This window comes from Rana temporaria, chromosome 2, assembly GCF_905171775.1.
Source record: "Rana temporaria chromosome 2, aRanTem1.1, whole genome shotgun sequence".
In the NCBI taxonomy this organism is placed as follows: Eukaryota; Metazoa; Chordata; class Amphibia; order Anura; family Ranidae; genus Rana; species Rana temporaria.
The window spans coordinates 128,172,275-128,196,051 of record NC_053490.1 but is presented as its reverse complement, the minus strand read 5'-3'; the positions used below and the strand labels follow the sequence as shown (position 1 = coordinate 128,196,051).

Here is a 23,777-nt window from a genome sequence, read left to right as displayed (position 1 = left end):
GTTTGGGGGTTTTATGTAATCTTTGGGCCTGAAATAATTTTTTCTGTGCGTAACGTGCAGAAGAAATGATAGTTTTGGGTGGAGAACAGATCCATGCAGCATTACCTACAGTCTTGCGTCCCAAAACCACCCCTCCTGGGTGTCAGACAATGGCAGCCTCCAGTGTGTGTGATGACAGCACCCCCTAGACAGGTTCCTTTATCAGTGTGGCCTGAGGGCTTTGTAAATAAGATAGGTGCGGGAAATCACAGGGACATAGGTCGGCCTATAAGCAGCTCCTCCTTGTAAGTGAAAATTGCTATCAACAGTGATTTCACCTGCCAGGCCTATAAGTCTGGAATGCGCATGTGCACACTTCCACCGCCAACAGCATCCACCGTCTCCATGGAAACGTTAGCGGCCTACTGTAATCATTACAGAGCAGTAACATGCCGGGGGAGAAGGAGAGCTGGGACGCGAAGGCTGAGAACGGCCTGCTGAGGTCCCGGCTGGACGAGCAGTCACAGCTTATCTGCCTACTGAAGCGGAGAGCCGATGACACTGTGCTCCGGTGTCAGGGCCTGGAGAGAATGAACGAGGAGCTGGAGAGGAAGAGCGCTGAGGTACACACACTGCTGGCGGCTGAGAGGAAGAGAGCGAACCAGATAGAGGAACGCTTCAACCTCCTCGCTGATAACCACCAAGAGATGATCCGCTTCAAAGACACCTACAAGCGGCAGAACGAGGAGCTGCGGGCCGAGTGTGAGCAGCTGAGAGAACAGCGCCACCCAGAGCTGCTGGAGAGAGAGCGCGTCATACAGGACCTGAGGGCACAGCTACAGGCGGCCACTGCCCAAATCAACCAGCAGGGGGAGCGCCACAGAGAGGAAGTAGACTCACTGCATCGGAGACTGGGGGCCCTGCAGGAGGAAATCCAAGACAAGAGCCAACAGCTCCACCTACTGGCCGGGAGGATGAAGGTACATCTGTGTACTGACATGGATAGTCAGAGCAGGAGACGTATTAACCACTTAAGAAAACAGACTCTTACCTAGATTCATAGACGCCGCCGCAACTTTAAGGCGGCGTAGCGTATCGTATTTACGCTACGCCACCTTAAGTCAGAGAGGCAAGTACTGTATTCACAAAGTACTTGCCTCCTAACTTTCGGCGGCGTAGCGTAAATGCGGCCGGCGTAAGTGCGCCTAATTCAAATGAGGATGGGGGGCGTGTTTTATGTTAATTACTCGTGACCCGACGTGATTGACGTTTTTTACGAACGGCACATGTGCCGTCCGTGTACATATCCCAGTGTGCATTGCTCCAAAGTACGCCACAAAGGACGTATTGGTTTCGACGTGACCGTAAATTTTCAAATTTCAATGCGGGAACAACGGCCATACTTAACATTGACTACGCCTCCTAGGGGCAGCTTTATCTTTACGCGGTGTATCCCTTACGGAAACGGCGTATCTTTACTGCGACGGGCGCACGTACGTTCGTGAATCGGCGTATCTAGTCATTTACATATTCTTACGCCGAACTCAACGGAAGCGCCACCTAGCTGCCAGCCTAAAAATTACACTTTAAGATACGACGGCATAGGAGACATACGCCGCTCGTATCTTAGCCTAATTTAAGCGTATCTGGTTTCCAGAATACGCTTAAATTAACGCCGGCGTAGATTCAGAGTTACGACGGCGTATCTACTGATATGCCGGCGTACCGTATTTATCGCGGTATAACGCGCTCTCGCGTATACCGCGCACCCCTAAAGTAGCCCCGAATCCTGTGGAAAAAAAAGTTTTTTTTGTACTTACAGTTTTGGCGTCCATCGGCGGCCTCGTCGGGTCCGGCGTCCGTCTGCGGCTTCGGGTGTCCTCTTCGTCGGGTCCGGTGTCCTTCTGCGGCTTCAAGTGTGCTCTTCGTCGGGTCCGGTGTCCGTCTGCGGCTTCGGGTGTCCTCTTCGTCGGGTCCGGCGTCCTTCTGCGGCGTCCTCGCGTCCTCCCCGCTCGTTTCCCGCGCCGAGTTTGAATACTACGCCGACATATACAGAGCGCAGTACACTCATGTATTGTCGGGCAGGCTCGGCAACTCTCGCGCTGACGTCCTGTACGTCCAGGACGTAAGCGCGGAAGGAGCCGAGACTGCCCGACTATACCCGAGTGTACTGCGCTCGGTATATGTCGGCGCAGTATTCAAACTCGGCGCGGGAAAGCGGGTATCGGCGTATACCGCGCACCCACGATTTTGCCCTTTTCAGGGCAAAAAAGTGTGCGGTATACGCCGATAAATACGGTAACTCGTTCTGAATCTGCCTATCTGTGTTTACACGTTAAAAACAAGTTATTTTGCTAGAAAATTACTTAGAACCCCCAAACATTATAAAAAAATTCTAACACCCCAGAGAATAAAATGGCGGTCATTGCAATACATTTTGTCACACCGTATTTGCGCAGCCGTCTTACAAGCGCACTATTTTTTTTTTAAAAATAACTTTTGACGCAATTTTTCTCATATTGTGAAAGATAATGTTACGCCGAGTAAATTGATACCCAACATGTCACGCTTCAAAATTGCGCCCGCTTGTGGAATGGCGTCAAACTTTTACCCTTAAAAATCTTCATAGGCGACGTTTAAAAAATTCTACAGGTTGCATGTTTTGAGTTGCAGAGGAGGTCTAGGGCTAGAATTATTGCACTCGATCTAACGATCACGGCGATACCTCACATGTGTGGTTTGAACACCGTTTACATATGGGGGTGCTACTCACGCTTCTGCACGCTAGCTCGTCGGGATGGGGCGCTTTTAAATTTTATTATTTATTATACTAGATTATATTTATTTTTACACAGATTAAAAAAATAAATACAAATTGGGTCACTTTTATTCCTATTACAAGGAATGTAAACATCCCTTGTTATACAAAAAAGAGTGACAGGTCCTCTTAAATATGAGATCTGGTGTCAAAAAGACCTCAGATCTCATATTTAGACTAAAATTCAATAAAAAGTGGATTACAAAAATACATTTTAAGACGTATGGGCGGAAGTGACGTTTTGACGTCGCTTCCTCCCCTGCTATGGTATGGATACGGGGGGGGGGGGGGGCCTCTTGCCCTTACTCATATCCATGCCTAGCAGGAGAGAGAAGCCGATCGCCGCTGCCGACGGCTCCGGTAAGTGGCGGAGGACGTGGAAGAGCAGCAGGAGGGGGGCCCTCTCCTGCGACAATAATGTGATCTTGCGGCGAATCCGCCGCAGAGACCACTATTATCGTTTACGATCTCCGCTGAAAAAAACAGGTCACAGGAGTGCAAAACAAATTGCACTCCTGTGACCCAGCCTAAAAAGCTCAGGCTGGACTTCTCTTTTAACCACTTCAGCCCCGGAAGGATTTACCCCCTTAGTGACCAGGCCATTATTTGCAATATGGCACTGCATTGTTTTAACTGACAGTTGCACGGTTGGGCGACGCTGTATTCAAACAAAGTTGACGTCCTTTTTTTTTTCCCACAAATAGAGATTTCTTTGGTGGTATTAGATCACCTCTGCGGTTTTTATTTTTTGCACTACAAAGAAAAAAAGTTCGACAATTTAAAAAAAAAAACACAATATTTTTTACTTTTTGCTATAATAAATATAAAAAAAAAATGTGAAAAAAAACAATTTGTTCCTCGGTTTAGGCCGATATGTATTCTTCCACATAAAAATCGCAATAATCGGATATTGATTGGTTTGTGCAAAAGTTATAGCGTCTAGAAAATAGGGATTAGATTTATGGCATTTTTATTATAGATTTATTTTTTATTTTTTTACTGGTAATGGCGGTGATCAGCGATTTTTAGCGGGACTGCGAAATTGCGGCAGACAGATCCGACACCTTTGACACTTTTCTGGGATCAGTGACATTTATACAGAGCTAAAAAAGAGCTACTGATCACTGTATAAATAACACTGTCAGGGAAGGGGGTTAACACTAGGGGGCGATCAAGGGGTTAAGTGTTCCCTAGGGAGGTGTTTCTAAGGCCCCTTCCACACTGAGGCGGTTTTTACGCATTTTAGCGCTGGACATATCGCATGTAAATCGCCTGAAAACACATTCATTTCAGTGTGATTTTTCACACTGGGTCGGTGCACTGGTGGGACGTTAGGAAAAGTCCTGCAAGCAGCATCTTTAGGGGGATTTGGGAGCACTGTATACAGCGCTCCCCAAACACCCTGCCCATTGAAATGAATGACCAGTGTGAAAGGGGTCTAACTGTTGGGGGAGTGGACTGACTGGGAGTAGAGAGAGATCGCTGTTCCTGATCACTGGGAACAGACAATCTCTCTACTCCTTGTCAGAACGGGAATCTGTTTGTTTACATTGAGAGATCCCCGTTCAGGCTCTCTGTGGAGCTATTGCGGGTGACCATCATCGGCAAGTGGTTACCGGACTGGCAGCCCCCGCATGCATGCATGGGAGTGACATCATCGCGACTCTGGCCAGTCACAGAGCCGGAGTCCTCTAACCCGGAAGCAAGACAGGTGAAGATGGAAGTTGTCTCCAGCAATGACATCGCATTGCTGGAAGGCTTCGTTTTCCGGTAAGTTTCACATAATGTGCTAGTATGTAATGCATACTAGCACATTATGCCTTTGTTTTGCAGGTAAGATTATTAAAAAAAAACGTGCATCAGTTTACAACCACTTTAACCACTTGAAGACCATGTCATTTTTTATTGAGGGGGTTGGGGGTGGGGGGGGAGATACCCTCTTTTTTAGAGGCTCCCACTTCCTCTGCGGCACCGGAAGGAAATTCACCTCTCCCCCCTCCCCCTCGGCAATCATCTGGGACACGTCAAAGGTCCCAGAAGATTGCCCGGCCAATCACAGCGTGCAGCGTGGCTCATGCATACGCAGTGCGTACCCGGATGTGAAGCCACAGCTGGGCGCCCACAGTCAGAATGCTGGTGGCGCGGAGAGGAGGGGGAGAGGAGCAGGGCTTCGTTCGCCGGCATCTCTGGTCATGCATAACTGTACCCAAACTAAATTTTTATCAATTTTTTTTTTTAGACAGATAGAGCTTTTTTTTGGTGGTATTTAACCACTTCAGCCCCGGACCATTTTGCTGGTCGATGACCGGGCCACTTTTTGCGATTCGGCACTGCGTCACTTTAACTGACAATTGCGCGGTCGTGTCGCGTGGCTCCTGAACAAAATTTACGTCCTTTTTTTCCCACAAATAGAGCTTTATTTTGGTGGTATTTGATCACCTCTGCGGTTTTTATTTTTTTGCGCTATAAACAAAAATAAAGCGTCAATTTTGAAAAAAAATGAATATTTTTTGCTATAATAAATATCCCCCAAAAATATATAAAAAATAAATGTTCCCTCAGTTTAGGCCGATACATATTCTTCTACATATTTTTTGTAAAAAAAAAATCGCAATAAGCGTTTATTGATTGATTTGCGCAAAATGTATAGTGTCTACAAAATAGGGCATAGTTTTATGGCATTTTTATGAATCATTTTTTTTTCTTACTAGTAATGGCGGCGATCTGCAATTTTTATCGGTACTGCGACATTATGGCGGACACTTCGGACACTTTTGACACATTTTTGGGACCATTGGCATTTTTACAGCGATCAGTGCTCTAAAAATGCATTGATTACTGTAAAAATGTCACTGGCAGGGAGGGGGTTAACACTAGGGGGCGAGGAAGGGGTTAATTATGTTCCCTAAAGTGTGTTCTAACTGAAGGGGGGGTGGGACTGACTAGGGGAAATTACAGATCGTTGTTCATACTTTGTTTGTGCAAAAATTATAGAGCCTGATCCACAAAAACCTGCCGTAACTTAACTTTTGCCATTTAAGTTACACCGCCGCAAAATCTCTACGTAAGTGCCTGATCCACAAAGCACTTACCTAGAAATTTTCAGCGGTGTAATTTAAATCCGTCCGGCGCAAGGCGTGCCTAATCTAATGGGGCGAGTCCCATTTAAATTAGGCGCGCTCCCGCGCCGTACGTACTGCGCATGCTCCCGACGTTATTTTCCCGATGTGCTTTGCGCGGATTTACGTTGCGCCGGGTTTTGAGAATCGCGACGGGCGTAAAAAAAAAAAAGAGTTGCGGCGGGAATTTTTTTTTTTTTTTAAAAAAGAATGACAGCGACGCGGGATAGAAGGGTATACTTTTACAAGGTGTAAACAGTTTACACTTTGTAAAAGCAGCCCTAATTTTACGACGGCAAACTAATACTTACGGAGAAAAAACGAAGCGTAAAAGCTTCGTGGATCTCCGTAAGTGCTAATTTGCATACCCGACGTTGGATTTCGACGAGAAATGCCCCCAGCGGCGGCTGCGGTACTGCATCCTAAGATCCGACAGTGTAAGTCCCTTACACATGTCGGATCTTCTGCCTATCTATGAGAAACTGATTCTGTGGATCAGTTCCATAGATAGAAACAGGGATACGACGGCGTATCAGTAGATACGCCGGCGTATCCCTTTTGTGGATCAGGCCCATAGCGTCTACAAAATAGGGAATAGATTTATGGCATTTTTATTATAGATTTTTATTTATTTATTTTTTACTGGTAAAGGCGGTGATCAGCGATTTTTAGCGGGACTGTGAAATTGCGGCAGACTTTGTCGGCAAGCGGTTAACCACTTCAATACCAGGCACTTTCCCCCCTTCCTGCCCAAGCCAATTTTCAGTTTTCAGCGCTGTCGCTATTTAAATGACAATTGCGCAGTTATGCTATGCTGTACCCAAACAATTTTTTTATAATTTTTTCCCCACAAAGAGAGCTTTCTTTTGGTGGTATTTGATCATTGATGATTTTTTATTTCTGCTAAACAAATAAAAAATATACTGAAAGTTTTGGGGTGGCGCTGGGCACTGATAAGGTGGCACTGTTGGGCACTGATAAGGTGGCACTGTTGGGCACTAATATGCAGCACTGATGGACACTCTTAGGTGGCACTGAAAGGACTGCCATTGCTGACCTCTCCTTTGAAAATGTTAGTTCCCTGGCTTCCCTGCTCACGCTCTGGCTTCTAGTCATGTGCAGAACGAAAACATTTGTTTTGTTTCGATTTGTTATTTACATAAATGAATTTAGTTAAATTAATTTTAATTAATTTAATTTGTTTTCAGGATTCGTTTCGTTTATTAGTTTTCAAATCGATTTGAAAAGGTTGAGTTTGAAAAGTTTTTCGAATTCGAATTGTTTTCCAGGAATTGCATTCCTTCATTTTCTATTCTTTTTTTATTCTCTTAGGCCTCGTACAGACGAGAGGATATCCGTTGGAAACGGTCCGCCGGCGCCGGACCGTTTCCAGCGGACATTTCTGCTCCCGATTTGATCTGATGGGCTGTACACACCATCAGATCAAATTCCCCGCGGAAAACATACGCGGTGACGTGCCGCGGCGACGTGCGCGACCCTGGAAGGTAAATACTTCCACGCATGCGTCGAATCACTTCGACGCATGCGAGGGATGGGGATCGCTTGGACTTATCTGGTGAGTCTGTACAGACGACCGGATCAGTCCAACGGACAGGTTTCCATCGGATAGATTTCTTAGCATGCTAAGAAATTTTTATCCGCTTGAAAACCGTCGGCTGGAGAAATCTCCGCCGAAAAATGTCCGCTAGTCCGTACACACGACCAGATTTGTCTGCTGGAACTGATCTGCGGATAAATCCCAACGGACAGATCCGGTCGTGTGTACGAGGCCTTAGGAAATTTGAAAACGATTCGAATTTGAAAACAATTCGAATTTTGTTATTTTAGATTGGTTTACATTCGGTACTATTCTAATTTGGAAATTCGGATACATCCGAATTTCCGAAATAACTAAAATGCCTTTGAATTTTAATTGGGAACGAAACGAATCGCACGTGTCTACTGGCTTCAGTGCTTTCTGGGTATCTCAGAACAAGACATTTTGATGCTTTTCTGACACCTATTTTTTTTATCATTTACTATTCTAAGCAGGGCCGGCCTTAGGTGTTCAGGCGCCCTGTGCGAGCTAATCCTGTGGTGCCCCCCCCATCTTCACCCCTCGCCCCCTGGTCACCTAAACATACACAAAGAGGAAAAAAATATTTGTAACAAATTATTTGTTTTAATAACAGTTATTAGAACAACGATAGCTCTGTTGTTCTGAGAGGACGTCATATGACGTCCTCGTCTTGCAGAGCCACTAGGGGGCGTGCACGCTCCCGCCGCGTTACTGGGAACCCAATGCACGTGCCCGGCGGCCGGGTGTGACAGGTGAGATGAGTGCGGGCACCGGCGTATAGTAGAGTGGAGGATGGAGGGCACAGGATGGCAGCCTCAGGGCCGGCCTTTGGGGTGTGCGAGCTGTGATGGCCGCACGGCGCCCCTGTTGCCCATGGCGCCCTGTACGGCCGCACATCTCGCACACCCCAAAGGCCGGCCCTGATTCTAAGAGGGCTCTATGGGGAGGGGTTGATCTTGCTATAGACCTGCTTTACATAAACGGATGCAGTAAGAATCTTATCATGTTTTATTTTATTTTTTGCAGATTTCTTACATGGACATCTATTATGTGTTTGCCTCGTAAATGCCTTGCCTTTAAGCAAATAAATTATTAAAATCTGGAATTGCAGATGAGCTGATATGGTGATATAGTCTGAAGTCTAGATAGGACTTAGTTGCCATGCCTGCAGTGCACTCCATGATATATAAGCTCATTAGATTTTCCATCTTCTGTCAGCTGCAATTAGTGCTCATATGTGTTTTCAGAATGGTTTCCCTTTCCTATTCACCAGAGATCCAACTGTGGTCCCTTAGGGCCAGATTCTCGTAGAAGAGCGTATCTTTGTTCCGGCGTAGCGTATCCTATTTACGCTACGCCACCGCAACTTAGACGGGCAAGTGCAGTATTCTCAAAGCACTTGCTCCGTAAGTTGCCGCGGCGTAGCGTAAATAGGCCGGCGTAAGCCCGCCTAATTCAAATGTGGAAAAGGGGGGCGTGTTTTATGTAAATGTTATGTGACATGACGTGATTGACGTTTTTAACAAACGGCGCATGCGCCGTCCGTGAACATATCCCAGTGTGCATTGCTCCAAAGTACGCCGCAAGGACGTATTGGTTTCGACGTGAACGTAAATTACGTCCAGCCCCATTCACGGACGACTTACACAAACAACGTAAAATATTCAAAATTCGACGCGGGAACGACGTCCATACTTAACATTGGTACGCCGCATGTACGCCTCATAGCAGGGGTAACTTTACGCCAGGAAAAGCCTAACGTAAACGGCGTATCTGTACTGCGTCGGCCGGGCGTGAATTTGCGTATCTAGCTGATTTACATATTTCTAGGCGTAAATCAGCGTACAGGCCCCTAGCAGCCAGCGTAAATATGCAGTTAAGATCCGACGACGTAAGAGACTTACGCCGGTCGGATCTAAAACAAATCTATGCGTAACTGATTCTATGAATCAGGCGCATAGATACGACGGCTCAGACTCAGAGATACGACAACGTATCTGGAGATACGCCATCGTATCTCCTTTGAGAATCTGGGCCACAGAGTCTAAGCCCTCTGAATGGAATGAAAAGATTGGCAGGTTGTCACTTTATGTAATGTTCAAATAATTACCATGATAGATGTTCTGAGGGAGAAATAAAATATCAGTTCCTATTTGCTCTTTTCTAAAAACACCTCATATATATATATATATATATATATATATATATATATATATATATATATATATATATATATATATACTGTACAAGGACTTTTCCACATCCCAAATCCCAGTGATTTTTGTGCTACAGTGCATTTACTGTAAGCCAAAGCAGCCTATTGGTCAGTTAATATAGTCAGATGATGAAAAGGTGAAATATGTCTCATTGCCATGAGTCAGTTGACTTTGCACTTTGCCATTTTACTACCTTATCAAATGATTCCATGTATGTCACAAAATGACATTTAATCGTCAGCTATCTGAGCAATGTCACAGAATTGTTTCATCATCTGTAGCCCTTATACAAGGCAACATTAAGCACTTTGAGAACCGGCAATATAGGGCTAGATTCACGTAGAATGGCGTAACTTTGTGCAGGCGTAACGTATCCTATTTACGTTACGCCTCCGCAACTTTTCCAGGCAAGTGCCGTATTCTCAAAAAAAAGTTGCAGCGGCGTAGCGTAAATAGGCCGGCGTAAGCCCGCCTAATTCAAATTGTGAAGAGGTGGGCGTGTGTTATGTAAATCAGGCTTGACCCAACGTGATTGACGTTTTTCCCGAACGGCGCATGCGCCGTCCGTGGAATTTCCGAGTGTGCATTGCTCCAAAGTACGCCACAAGGACGTCATTGGTTTCTACGTGAACGTAAATGACGTCCAGCCCCATTCATGGACGACTTACGCAAACGACGTAGTTTTTTCAAATTTCGACGCGGGAACGACGGCCATACTTAACATTGGTACGCCGCACTTACGCCACCATATAGCAGGGGTAACTATACGCCGGGAAAAGCCTAACGTAAACAGCGTAACTGTACTGCGTCGGCCCAGCGTACGTTCGTGAATTCGCGTATATCTAGCTGATTTACATATTTTGACGCATAAATCAGCGTATACGTCCCTAGAGGCCAGCGTAAATATGCAGTTACGATCCGACGGCGTAAGAGACTTACGCCTGTCGGATCTAATAGATATCTATGCGTAACTGATTCTAAGAATCAGGCGCAAAGATAAGATCGGCCGGACTCAGAGATACGACGGCATATCTGGAGATACGCCGTCGTATCTCCACTGAGAATCTGGCCCATAGTGTGTAGTAGGGTTGTCCCGATACCGATACTTGTACTTGTACTCGGGGCAAATGCTCCGATGCTTCACCCAATACCTGGGCAGTCAGGATGATCAGTGCGGTGGGAGAGTTACAAGCACTGATCACCCTGTATACAAGCACCGATCAGCGGTTATCGGTGCTTGTAACTCTCCCACACACGATCACCGCTGTTCCCGTATCCTCCTCCAGTCCCCCTCTGTTCTGCTGCTCTGCTGCTGTCCCCCTCTGTGTCCCCCTCCATGCTGATCCGTGTCCCCCTCTCTTTTGCTCCGTGTCCCCCTTCGTGCTGCTGTCCCCCTCTCTTCTCCTCCGTGTCCCCCTCTCTTCTCCTCCGTGTCCCCCTCTCTTCTCCTCCGTGTCCCCCTCTCTTCTCCTCCGTGTCCACCTCTCTTCTGCTCAGTGTCCCCCTCTCTTCTGCTCCGTGTCCCCCTTCGTGCTGCTGTCCCCCTCTCTTCTCCTCCGTGTCCCCTTCTCTTCTCCTCTGTGTTCCCCTCTCTTCTCCTCCGTGTCCCCCTTTGTGCTGCTGTCCCCCTCTCTTCTCCTCTGTGTCCCCCTCTCTTTTTCTCCGTGTCCCCCTCTCTTCTGCTCCATCTCCCCTTCGTGCTGCTGTCCCCCTCTCTTCTCCTCCTTACTACTGCCCCCCTTTCTTCTCCCCCTCCGTGCTGCTCTGTGTCCCCCTCTCTTCTCCTCCGTGTCCCCCTCTGTGCTGCTGTCCTCCTCTCTTCTCCCCCTCCGTGCTGCTGTCCCCCTCTCTCCTCTCCGTGTTCTCCTCTGTGTCCCCCTCTCTTCTCCTCCGTGTCCCCCTCTCTTCTCCTCCGTGTCCCCCTCTCTTCTCCTCCGTGTCCCCCTCTCTTCTCCTCCGTGTCCCCCTCCGTACTGCTGTCCTCCTTTCTTCTCCCCCTCCGTGCTGCTGTCCCACTCCGTGCTGCTGTCCCTCTCTCTGCTCCTCGTGCTGCTGTCCCCCTCTCTTTTCCTCCGTGTCCCCCTCTCATCTGCTCCATCCCCCCCTTCGTGCTGCTGTCCCCCTCTCTTCTCCTCCGTGCTGCTGCCCCCCTTTCTTCTCCCCCTCTGTGCTGCTCTGTGTCCCCCTCTCTTCTCCTCTGTGTCCCCCTCCATGCTGCTGTCCTCCTCTCTTCTCCCCCTCCGTGCTGCTGTCCCCCTCTCTTCTCCTCCGTGTCCCCCTCTCTTCTCCTCCGTGTCCCCCTCTCTTCTCCTCCGTGTCCCCCTCTATTCTCCTCCGTGTCCCCCTCTCTTCTGCTCTGTGTCCCCCTTCGTGCTGCTGTCCCCCCTCTCTTCTCCTCCATGTCCCCCTCTCTTTTCCTCTGTGTCCCTCTCTCTTCTGCTCCGTGTCCCCCTTTGTGCTGCTGTCCCCCTCTATTCTCCTCCGTGCTGCTGTCCCCTTCTCTTCTCCTCCGTGCTGCAGCCCCCCTTTCTTCTCCCCCTCCGTGCTGCTCTGTGTCCCCCTCTCTTCTCCTCCGTGTCACCCTCCATGCTGCTGTCCTCCTCTCTTCTCCCCCTCTGTGCTGCTGTCCCACTCCGTGCTACTGTCCCTCTCTCTTCTCCTCCGTGCTGCTGTCCCCCTTTCTTTTCCCCCTCCGTGTTGCCGTCCCCCTTCGTTCTCCTCCTGTCGGGACAGAGAGCGGAGGTAAGAGCCGGATACCTTTTCCAAATGTACAGAGTCAGTGATCACTGACTATGTCCATTCACATAACTGAAACATCTTAAACTGTGTTTACACTGTCTCAGTTTATGAATGGAGAGGAGCCGCTGTCTTCTCTCCATTAATTTTCAGCGTAGCTGAGGCTGCTGAGAAAGGGACTGGGGAATCTGTCTTTTGATAAAGCAGTATAGTTTTAAAAACCATGGCAAATATAACTTACAGTATATATTTAACCACTTGCCTACAGGGCATTTTCACCCCCTTCCAGCTGAGCGGTCATGCAAAACTGTTCCCAAACAACATTTTTATCATTTTTTTTTTAGATAGATAGAGCTTTCTTTTGGTGGTATTTAACCACTTCAATACTGGGCACTTACCCCCTAACTGCCCAAGCCAATTTTCAGCTTTTAGCGCTGTCGCTTTTTAAATGACAATTGCACAGTAATGCTACACTGTATCCAAACTGAATTTTTATTGTTCTGTTCCCACAAATAGAGCTTTCTTTTGGTGGTATTTGATCACCTCTGGGATTTTTATTTTCTGCTAAACAAATAAATAAATACCGAAAATTTTGGGAAAAAAATGTTTTTCTATGTTTCTGTTACAAAACGTTGAAAATAAGTATGTTTTCTCCTTCACTGATGGGCACTGATGAGGCTGCATTGACGGGCACTGATGAGATTGCATTGGCGGGCACTGATGAGGTGGCACTGGTGGGCACTGATAAGGTGGCATTGACAGGCACTGATGAGGTGGCACTGATGGGCACTAATATACAGCACTGATGGACACTCTTAGCTGGCACCGAAAGGCGGGACTGATGGGCACTAATAGGTGGAACTGATGGGCACTGATAGGTGGCACTGAGAGACACTGATAGCACTGATGGGCATCACTGATGAGGAGGCACTGGCAGGCATTAGTGATAGGCACAGATTGGCATCAATTGTGGGCACCGATTAGCATCCCTAGTGGCCATGGGTGGCATACCTGGTGGTAACAAGTGGCCGGCATCCCTGGTGGTCCTGGTGGAGTCCCTGGTGGTCCTGGGTGGGCATCCTCAGGGGGGCTGCTCTGATAATTTATCAGCGCTGACCCCCCACTGTCAGAGGAGCAGCCGATCGACTCTCCTCTACTCTATGATAAGCAGCATTTCCTGTTTACACCATGGTCAGCTGTGATTGGACACAGCTGATCACGTGGTAAAGAGTCCCAGTCAGAGACTCTTTACCTAGATCAGAGTTGCGGTGTGTCTGACTGACATGCCGCACCACCGATCGCCTCGCTGCGTGGGCCCTCGCTGGCTCGTTACATTGATCACGTCATATGATGTCCGATCAGGATAACTAAACCACTTTGCGCGCGTCATATTGCTAAACAAATGAAAAAAAGACCAAAAATGTTGAGGAAAAAAAAGTTTTTCTCAGTTGCTGTTATAACATTTTCTAAATAAGTAATTTTTTCCCTTCACTGATGTGTGCTGATGAGGCTGCACTGATGAAGCGGCACTAATGGGCACTCATTAAGCAGCACTGATAGACGGCACATATAGGCATGATAACCGTCAAATACTGTTTAAACTGTGATTAGCTGTGATTGGACACAGCTGTTCACATGGTAAAGTGCCGCTGTGTTTGTCTCTTTATTCTGATCTGTGATCACCTGTGTCCAAATGAAAAAAAGCGATCACAAATCCTTGCCGATGTGCGCCTCAGGGGGCGCGCAAGAAGCGCGATCACAGGTAGACATCCATAGATGCCCTCCCAGCATTGTGAGCCTGCGCTGTAGCCGTCTTCTGTAGCGGGAGATAGTTAAAAGAGGAGCTGCCATTGTTGACTTGTTTTTCAAGGTGTGTGTCTGGGGCTATCCTTCTCATCTTGGTTTCACTACCTAGTGAGCCATTGACGTGCAACAGGCAGAAATAGACTTCATAATTTTCACACTATGGGCCAGATTCACATAGAATCCGCGGCGACGTAGCGTAAGCCATTTACACTACGCCGTCGCAACTTACTGGAGCAAGTTCTCAAAGCACTTGCTCCGTAATTTGCGGCGGCGTAGTGTAAATGGCCCGGCGTAAGGCCGCGTAATTCAAAGGGGGCGGCTTGTATTTAAATTAAGCGCGCCCCCACGCGGATCGAACTTCGCAGGCATCGGCCGTAAAAATAGCCCAGTGCGCATGCTCCAACTCACGTCGGAAAACGTCAATGAAGCCGACGTGTGCGTCATTTCCGCAAATCCCTATTCGCGAACGACTTAGGAAAACGACGTAAAAATTTCAAATTTCGTCGTGGGAACGACGGCCATACTTAACATTGGCTGCGCCTCATAGAAGCAGGGGTAACTATACGCCGGGAAAACCCTTATGTAAACGGCGTAAAGTGACTGCGTCGGGCCCGCGTACGTTCGTGAATTGGCGTATCTCGCTGATTTACATATTCTCGCCGTAAATCAGCGAGAACGCCCCCAGTGGCCATTTTAAAATTGCAGTTAAGATCCGACGGTGTAACACAGTTACACCTGTCGGATTTTAGGCATATCTATGCGTAACTGATTCTATGAATCAGTCGCATAGATACGACCAAAGCAACTCTGAGATACGACGGTGTATCAGGAGATACGCCGTTGTATCTCTATGTGAATCTGGCCCTATATGTTTGTTCCAGGTCACTAACTCCAAAGGGTAGTAAACCCAGGATGTAATCTTTTCATACTTTCTCCAAAGTAACATTTTGACTGGACAAGTAGACATAAATGTCACGCCTTCCCCTAGCAATGATGGTTGGGCACCATAGCTTGCTCTGTGTTCCTCACCTATAGCAGCCACCTTTCCCATAAGGCAAGCAGGCCTACCAGTACTCAGTTGCCCCCAGGTCTTATACACAATGCTATAGTGCTTGACTACCACGCCGGGGCAGGCGCAAGCTAAGCACTGCAAATGGGTACCAATGGCAGTCCAGGCTCAAGGCAGGCAACGTTCAGAGAATAGTTGGTCAAATCCCTGGTCAAAAGACAGGCAGAGTTCAGAGAGTAGTCAAGGTTCAATCTGAGGTCGATAACAAGGGAATCCAAACTAGCAGGCAGGGCAGGGATCCCACAAAGGTCAAGGTACAGGAACAAGGCAGGCAAACAGGGAGCTTGATACACGTGTTCCAAACGCTATCACAAGCAAAACACTAAGGGGCTGATTTAGTAAAACTGGAGAGTGCAAAATCCTGGTGCAGCTCTGCATAAAAGCAAATCGCGCTTCCAGGTTTTTTCCTCAAAGCTTAATGGAACAAGCTGAACAGCCAAAACCGGGATCTTGGGATGGGACCAGCAGCTGCCATTGAACAGGAGTGTTACACGTTCCTGGTGTTAAAACAGATATGTCATGGAGATAAATGCATGCTGTGTTTCAGTTCAGTAAAGCACAGAAAGGGCGTCTTATGCCGCGTACACACGATCAGTCCATCCGATGAGAACGGACCGATGGACCGTTTTCATCGGTTAACCGATGAAGCTGACTGATGGTCCGTCGCGCCTACACACCATCGGTTAAAAAAAAGATCGTGTCAGAACGCAGTGACGTAAAACACAACGACGTGCTGAAAAAAATGAAGTTCAATGCTTCCAAGCATGTGTCGACTTGATTCTGAGCATGCGTGGATTTTTAACCGTTGTGCCTACTAACGATCGTTTTTTTCCTATCGGTTAGGAATCCATCGGTTAAATTTAAGTAGGTAGATTCACGTACAGATGCCTAAACTTGCGGCGGCGTAGCTTAGCGTGTTTAGGCTACGCCGCCGTAAGTTAGCTAGGCAAGTACATGATTCACAAGGTACTTGCCTGCTATGTTACGGCGGCGTAGCCTAAAGCGGGTGGGCGTAAGGGCGCCGAATTCAAATGTGTGTGTAAGGGGGGCGTGTTTTATGTTAATAAGGCTTGACCTTACGTTTTTGCCGTTTTTTTCACTACTGCGCATGCGTCGGGCGCCTACATTTCCCAGTGTGCATTGCGGCTAAGTACGCCGCACGGGCCTATTGATTTTGACCTGGACGTAAATGACGTAAATCCCGCGGGAACAGCGGCCATACTTAACATTACTATTCCATGTAGGGCTAAGCTCTAACTTTAGGCTGCCTATCTCTAACGTAAACGGCGTAAAAGTACTGCGTCGGCCGGGTGTACGTTCGTGAATAGGCGTATCTACTCATTTACATATTCTACGCCGACCGCAATGGAAGCGCCACCTAGCGGCCATCCGAAATATTGCAATCTAAGATAGGACGGCGCAAGCCGTCGTATCTTAGATATGTTTAAGCGTATCTCTGTTTGAGAATACACTTCTACATAAGTCGGCGTAGATTCTGAGTTAGGTCGGCTTATCTACTGAGCCGGCCTAACTCTTACTGAATCTACCTAAAAGCAAGTTGGCTTTTTTTTAACCGATGGGTAAATAACCTATGGGGCCCACAACCTATGGGGCCCACACACAATCAGTTTTAACCGATGAAAACGGTCCATCAGACCTTTGTCCTCTGTTGAACCTATCATGTGTACGAGGCCTTAGAATTTCATAAGTGTGTAAAAGCACTTGATCTATGACATAATATACTGTAGTTTTGTATCAAATCCACAATGTGACACACAGAAAAGTAATATCATATCTGATACATCTTCCTTGTAGGAATCCGAAGAAATGTGTCGACAAGTACAAAAGGAATTGTCCAGTTCAATAGAAATGAGGAAAACGGAGCAAATGGAAGCTGAAAGAAAAATGGAGGAGCTGAATAAAGAGAAGACCGAGCTTCTACAATTGTGCATGGAGAGAGGACGTAGTTTACAGGAGCGCCAGAAAGACCTATCAGAACTAAGTAATCATCTACAAGGTGCAGAGAAGGCACGGCGCAAAACAGAAGAGCGATATCAGAGAGATGTAACTGCTGTGGATGCCGATTCCAGAGTGCAAGAACTGAATTCAAGACTGGGCGACAGCGAGAAGCAGGTAGAGCAGTTGAAGAGAGAGTATGAAGCCTACAAAAAGCACAGTGGGTATTTGTTAGCAAAGGAGAGAGAGCTGAATGGCAAACTACGACACTTGATTGGCTAAGAGGATACTACAGGTACACAATCATTAGGACTGGACCATAAGACCGTATTTTGTAAAACAATATTTTTGTACGCATGTTTTTCATATGAATTGCATTTTTTTTATATGTACAGAATTATGCCAAGATTTTCAACAAAAAAAAAATAAACATTTTGTTTTTCAATTTTTAAAAATTATTCCAGAATTTGTATTTAAATATTTTTGTTTGTCAATGATTAGTACTTTTCATACTTTTGCTATTTTAGGGTTCATGCACACTAGGCAACTGAAAAAATGCCAGAACCTCTGGCAGAAAATGAAGCATATTTGCTCCCACTTCCGGGCATAGATAGCCGCAGTATCCGCGGATATCTATGCCATATTCGGCCCCTCCTCTGTCCCCCCCGCTGTCTTCTGAGAGACACACAGGTCCCAGAATACAGCAGGGACCATTCAGATCGCGCAGCGCGACTCGCACATGTGTAGTAGGGAACCAGGAAGTGAAGCCACAAGGCTTCACTTCCTGATTCCCTTACCGAAGATGGCCGAGGGACAGATCGGCTTCGGGTGCGGACATTGCGGGCGCCCTGGACAGGTAAGTGTCCATATTTTAAAAGTCAGCAGCAGCAGTATTTGTAGCTGCTGACTTTAAAAAAAAAATTTCTGCGGAACTGCACTTTAACCTCTTCCCATCCGCCTGTCGTCTTTTTACGGCCACAGGTGGCTCTCAAATCTCGGGAGGCCGTCAATATACGGCCTCCCTCACTCTGGTGCCGATGCACGTGATTGGCGGTCAGGGAGAGGAGAACGATGGTGTGTCCCTTGTATATAGGGACAACCATCGGTCACCTCCCCCAGTCAGTCCCCTCCCCCTACAGTAAGAATCACTCCCAGGGTACACATTTAACCCCTTCCTCGCCCCCTAGTGTTAACCCCTTCCCTGCCAGTCACATTTATACAGTAATATTTATAGCATTTATACAGTTATACAGCATATTTATAGCACTGTTCGCTGTATAAATGTTAATGGTCCCAAAAATGTGTCAAAAGTGTCCGATGTGTCCGCCGTAATATCGCAGTCCTGACAAAAATCGCAGATCGCCGCCATTACTAGTAAAAAAAAAAAGTCATAATTCAATCCCCTATTTTGTAGGTGCTATAACGTTTGCACAAACCAATCACTATACGCTTATTGCGATTTTTTTTTATTTTTTTTGCCAAAAATATGTAGAATACGTATCGGCCTAAACTGAGAAAAATTTAAAAAACATTTTTTTAAATTGGATATTTATTACAGCAAAAATTAAAAAAATAGTGTTTTTTTTCAAAATTTACGCTCTATTTTTGTTTATAGTGCAAAAAATAAAAACCGCAGAGATTATCAAATACCGCCAAAAGAAAGCTCTATTTGTGGGAAAAAAAGGACGTTAATTTTGTTTAGGAGCCACGTCGCACGACCACGCAATTGTCAGTTAAAGCGACGCAGTGCTGAAAGCTGAAATTTCACCTGGGCAGGAAGGGGGTATATGTGCCCAGTAAGCAAGTGGTTAAGCTTTGACAGAAAAACCTAGAAGCCAATTGGTTTCTATGCACAGCTGCACCAGATCTTCCACTCTCCAGTTTTAGTAAATTAACCCCTTGTGTAATGAAGGAAGGCCACCTGCTTTAAAGCAGAGGTCCGCCCTCAAAAAATTAAAAGCCAGCAGCTACACATACTGCAGCTGCTGGATTTTAATAATAGGACCCTTACCTGTCCTGGAGTCCAGCGATGTCGGCACCGCAGTTGATGTTTCCATCAGCTGTCGGGTGCTGCCGCCACTATTGCGGGTAAGGGAACCTGGCAGTGTAGCCTTTCGGCTTCACACCGGGAACCCTACTGCGCATGCGTGAGGCCCGCTCCTCTTTCCTACTGGCCCGGCTACAGGGGAAGGAGGAGGGAGTCCCAGCTATGACGTCAATATCCGCAGCTGAGGCTCCCGGAAGTGGGAAAGGATATCTGTCAAAGACGGGTATCCTGTCACCCCTCCCCCCGAAAGGTGCCTATTGTGGCACCGGAGGGGGGGAGGAATCAGATGAGCAGAAGTTCCACTTTTGGGTGGAACTCCGCTTTAAGTATAAGGCTCAGATGGTAGGATGTAGACTGAGAATGATCCAACCATTCTATGCCTATTTGATATTTATATTTATATTGTGCTGCATTGATTACTGAAGTTTATTTTATTGTGTATCATTTTCACATTAATAGTAAAACTTATTACTTTCTTAGTGATACTAAACACACAGTTTAATTGACATGATCCCTTCTCTTTCTGTATAAGGTTTATGGCACTGTATTTATTTTAATAAAAAAAAATATCAAAGTACATTTTCCAAATCTATGTACAGCTGTCACATGATCCAGCACTTTCCCAGCCTGTCTGCAATGAAACATCAGCAGGAGGAGCATCTAGTCCACACCCCTTGAGCCTGTGTCTATTGTTTGGATGTGCTTAGGGAGGTGATGCCTTCATCAATCAAAATGTTATATCCCACCCCCTTTGTGTTTAGTAGGCATGGAATAGGGAGTGGACTGTCATTTACCACTGTGTATAAGCCCACATGTGTGACTCTATAGTCACATGGGCTGCACAGATAAGAAAAAGGAGGAAATTAACATCTTAGAAGGGAACTGAAACTGGAGCATGCTCAATAGATGTGGCAATGGTTGGTCTACACCACATGTGTCAAACTGGTGGCCCTCCAGCTGTTGCAGAACTACAAGTCTCATGTGGCATTGCAAGGCTGACAGTTATAAGCATGGCAGAGTTATGATGGGACTTGTAGATCCACAACAGCTGGAGGGCCGCTAGTTTGATGCACCTGGACTCAACACAATCTCAGGCTGCAGCGGGGACATAGACGAGTAGGGAGGGACAATGAACAACAGGATCAACCAGGTTTTTTTCATAATACAAAGAACAAATCCCATACAAATACAACATGTACTGACAGTTTTTAACGGCCTGGGTTTTAGACTATGCTTTTAATCAAATTTTAATTAAACATCTTGGACTGTATATACCTTTTTTGTTTTTGCTGGCATAAGAAAGTGAATTTAACGTTATATGGTTAGATTTCAGTTTAGCATGTCATTTATGCAGTTCTGGATGTCACAGCCCAGACTTTCTTGCTGCTCCACTTTTATAATTTAACTTTTACTAAACTGCATTACAAATTCATTCTATCACACATTAGAAAAGTTTGGTTGTTTATGTCCATGTGAATGTGATTGTGATTTATTTCTCAACACTACCCTCCTTTGGCGGGGAGCGTTTCTTAGGATATTATGTGTAATCTTGTGCCCTGTTTATTTTTTTTGGTTTACCAATTGAAAACCCTTGAATCTAGTATTACCTAACATACTATGTATACAATGTACAATCTAATAGCTTTTGTCATTAAAAATTATGGATTTACCCTACTTTCTGTACTTTATTACTTTGTTTTGTTGTTTGAATTTTTTTTAATAAAAACACTCCTAGGCAAGCCATAGATTCGAACCGTGTACAGGCAGGCTGAATGTATAATCAACATGCTTGGTCTTACCTGCAATTATCACTAGCAGCTGCTATAGCCGCTAGCAATAATCATTGTCTTCTCTCAGTAAGGACAGCTTCTCCCGCCCCACCCAACCCCTGCTGGGAGAAGACAATGGCGCGGCAGAAGCTATTCCCACATCAACACCGTCTGTGTTGATGGGGAAATCAAGTGAATTTCTTTCCTGAAGAAATTTGCTCTGTATATGGCCGGCCCCAGTCTGCAGCCTGCTTTAGTGTCTCCCTATGTGCTCTTCGTCTGGTTTCTGCTCTGTGTTCCTGTGCACTTTCTAGTTCTAGGGATCCTGTCTGGCTACCCATTCTCAGTGCCTCTGCGTGTTTCCGTGCACTCATACCAGCTTGGGCTGTACTACCTATTGACCTGTGAGCTTAGCGTCTAAGTGCTGCAAGGGATTCTTACATGTCCTTCGTTCCTAGTAGCTGCCTGTTCAGGTGAGTCAGAGGGCCACAATCTAGTAATCTTCACCTTCAGTAGCTCTAGTGAACACAAGGTGGCTCTTTAGACTCTTTAGGCCCCTTCCACATGGGGACGGATCTGTCGCAGCGGTCCGCCAGCTGAGCAGGAGATCTCTCCGTTGATCTCCGCTGAGTCAGCGGATGACAGGTCCCTCTCTGCTCACTGAGCGCTGAGGGGCTTGTCGAGCACTGCTGCTTTTCCATGGAGAGATCAGACGAAAATGGATAGCATGTCCATTTTCATCAGATCTCACCCGATCCGATCTGCCAGGAAGGATGGGGACGTATTGCCATATCTGATTTTAGCGGATCGGATGTCAGCGGACATGGTCACCGCTGACATCCGACGCTCCATAGAGTTGTATGGAGCGCCCGTTCAAGTCCATCGTAAAAAATGACAGGCGGACCTGAACGGTTGAAAAATGGAAGAGATCGCGCTAAAATTATTGAACAGTGAAAAATAAATGAGTGGAAAGTTCAAAAATAAAAAATCAGTCCCGCCACACAGGCAAATTCATATGAACAATCTCCCAAGTGTAACACCGAATCCACATAAGAAGAGTGCTTGAAAGGAAAGATCCTCCACCAAGGTTATAAAAGCCTCTTACCGGATGGAAATGATCTCCAAATTATAAGAGATCAAATAAAGCGTGATAAGAGACAAGGATGGATGATATCCCATAGGAAGCCACAGCGCTGAAATCCTGATAGACTGTATCCTTACGTTAGATAGGTACTCCCGATAAACCATCCAGGGGTATGCAAAAACAGAATGGGCTCACATAGTGTAAAACCTTCTTTAATTAATAAAATAAGTGGAAATGCACTTACATAGTATCAGCAAACATGGAGCATAAAATCAAGCCGGCCAGCGTAACAAACAGCCCCTATCCGGGTAGAAGATACGCGGTGACGTCAGAACGCCGCCTCCCGGACCTGAACGGTTAATCTCCGTTGATCTCTGCTGAGTCGGCGGATGACAGGTCCCTCTCTGCTCACTGAGCGCTGAGGGGCTTGTCGAGCGCTGCTGCTTTTTCATGGAGAGATCGGACGAAAATGGATAGGATGTCCATTTTCATCAGATCTCACCCGATCCGATCCGCCAGGAAGGATGGTGATGTATTGCCATACGTCTGATTTTAGCGGATCGGATGTCAGCGGACATGGTCACCGCTGACATCCGACGCTCCATAGAGTTCTATGGAGCGCCCGTTCAGGTCCGCCGTAAAAAATGACAGGCGGACCTGAACGGTCAGCCCGTGTGAAAGGGGCCTAAGTCTCTGCCCTTTTAGAGGCTGTATGTGTGTTGGTACTGGGTTGTCTCACTGGCACCAGTGGGCATCCTGCCTATACTAGAATCCTTGTGCATTCCAACGGTATCCAGCTCCTCTGAGACCCCCATGCACTTCTCTATTCCTTGGACATCCCATCACCCCTAAGTTCTAATAAGTTCCTGCAGCCAAGTTCTTCTACGGACCTTTACAATTCTCTCTGTGAATCCAGCACCTCTGTGCTGCAAGTCACTTTTGCTAGTACCCCTGCCTTCCTGTAAGTCCAGCATTGCAGTGCCGTAAGCTTCTCTGAACCAAATCAGTTGTAGCCTGTGTGGGTGTTCTTCCCAAGCACACTTTCATCTAACGTACAGGCTGCACAGGGATCCCGCCATAATTGACACGCATCATGACTAAACATAGCCCCCTTCCACCATTCTTTGCACAAGATACTTCGTTTTTAATGCTTCGTTGTACAGGCCAATCCATCCCTTCTCAAATTTTGTACAGTTATCTGTGTCCTCACTGTAGCGAGTCAACCCTCTAATTGTCCTGGTGGCTATTGTCACTGAGACAGAAAGTGAATCCAAACATTTTGAGTTGTCACCAGAGCAAGAGGTGAGGGTATATCCCCCAATGGGGACATCTGTCCTTCTGACAACTCAAAGATGGGAATTCTATTTACTTTGCGGAGATCTCACCTACTTTGCTGTTTGTATCCAGGGCAGGAATTGAAGGTGACACTTCCCAGAGGGACACGAGCAGCAAAATAAATAAATAAATTAACCTATTAGGCATCAAAAAAAAAAAAAAGTTTTGACTTTAAATAGTTTACCAGAGCTCTTTTTTTTACCAACTCTGGGCCAGATCCACATAGAAATGGATCGGCGCAGCGTATCAGAGATACACTACGCC

The 23,777-nt window shown here is 46.6% G+C and overlaps 1 protein-coding gene across 1 annotated transcript; it reads left to right on the top strand.

Moving 5' to 3' along the window:
* Positions 1-355: 355 nt before the first annotated feature.
* Positions 356-17,688, top strand: CCDC89 (coiled-coil domain containing 89). Its single transcript, XM_040340954.1, has 2 exons — positions 356-959; positions 17,138-17,688. The coding sequence occupies exons 1-2, from the start codon at positions 429-431 to the stop codon at positions 17,558-17,560; spliced, it is 954 nt and encodes a 317-aa protein (XP_040196888.1). The 5' UTR covers positions 356-428; the 3' UTR covers positions 17,561-17,688.
* Positions 17,689-23,777: the final 6,089 nt, after the last annotated feature.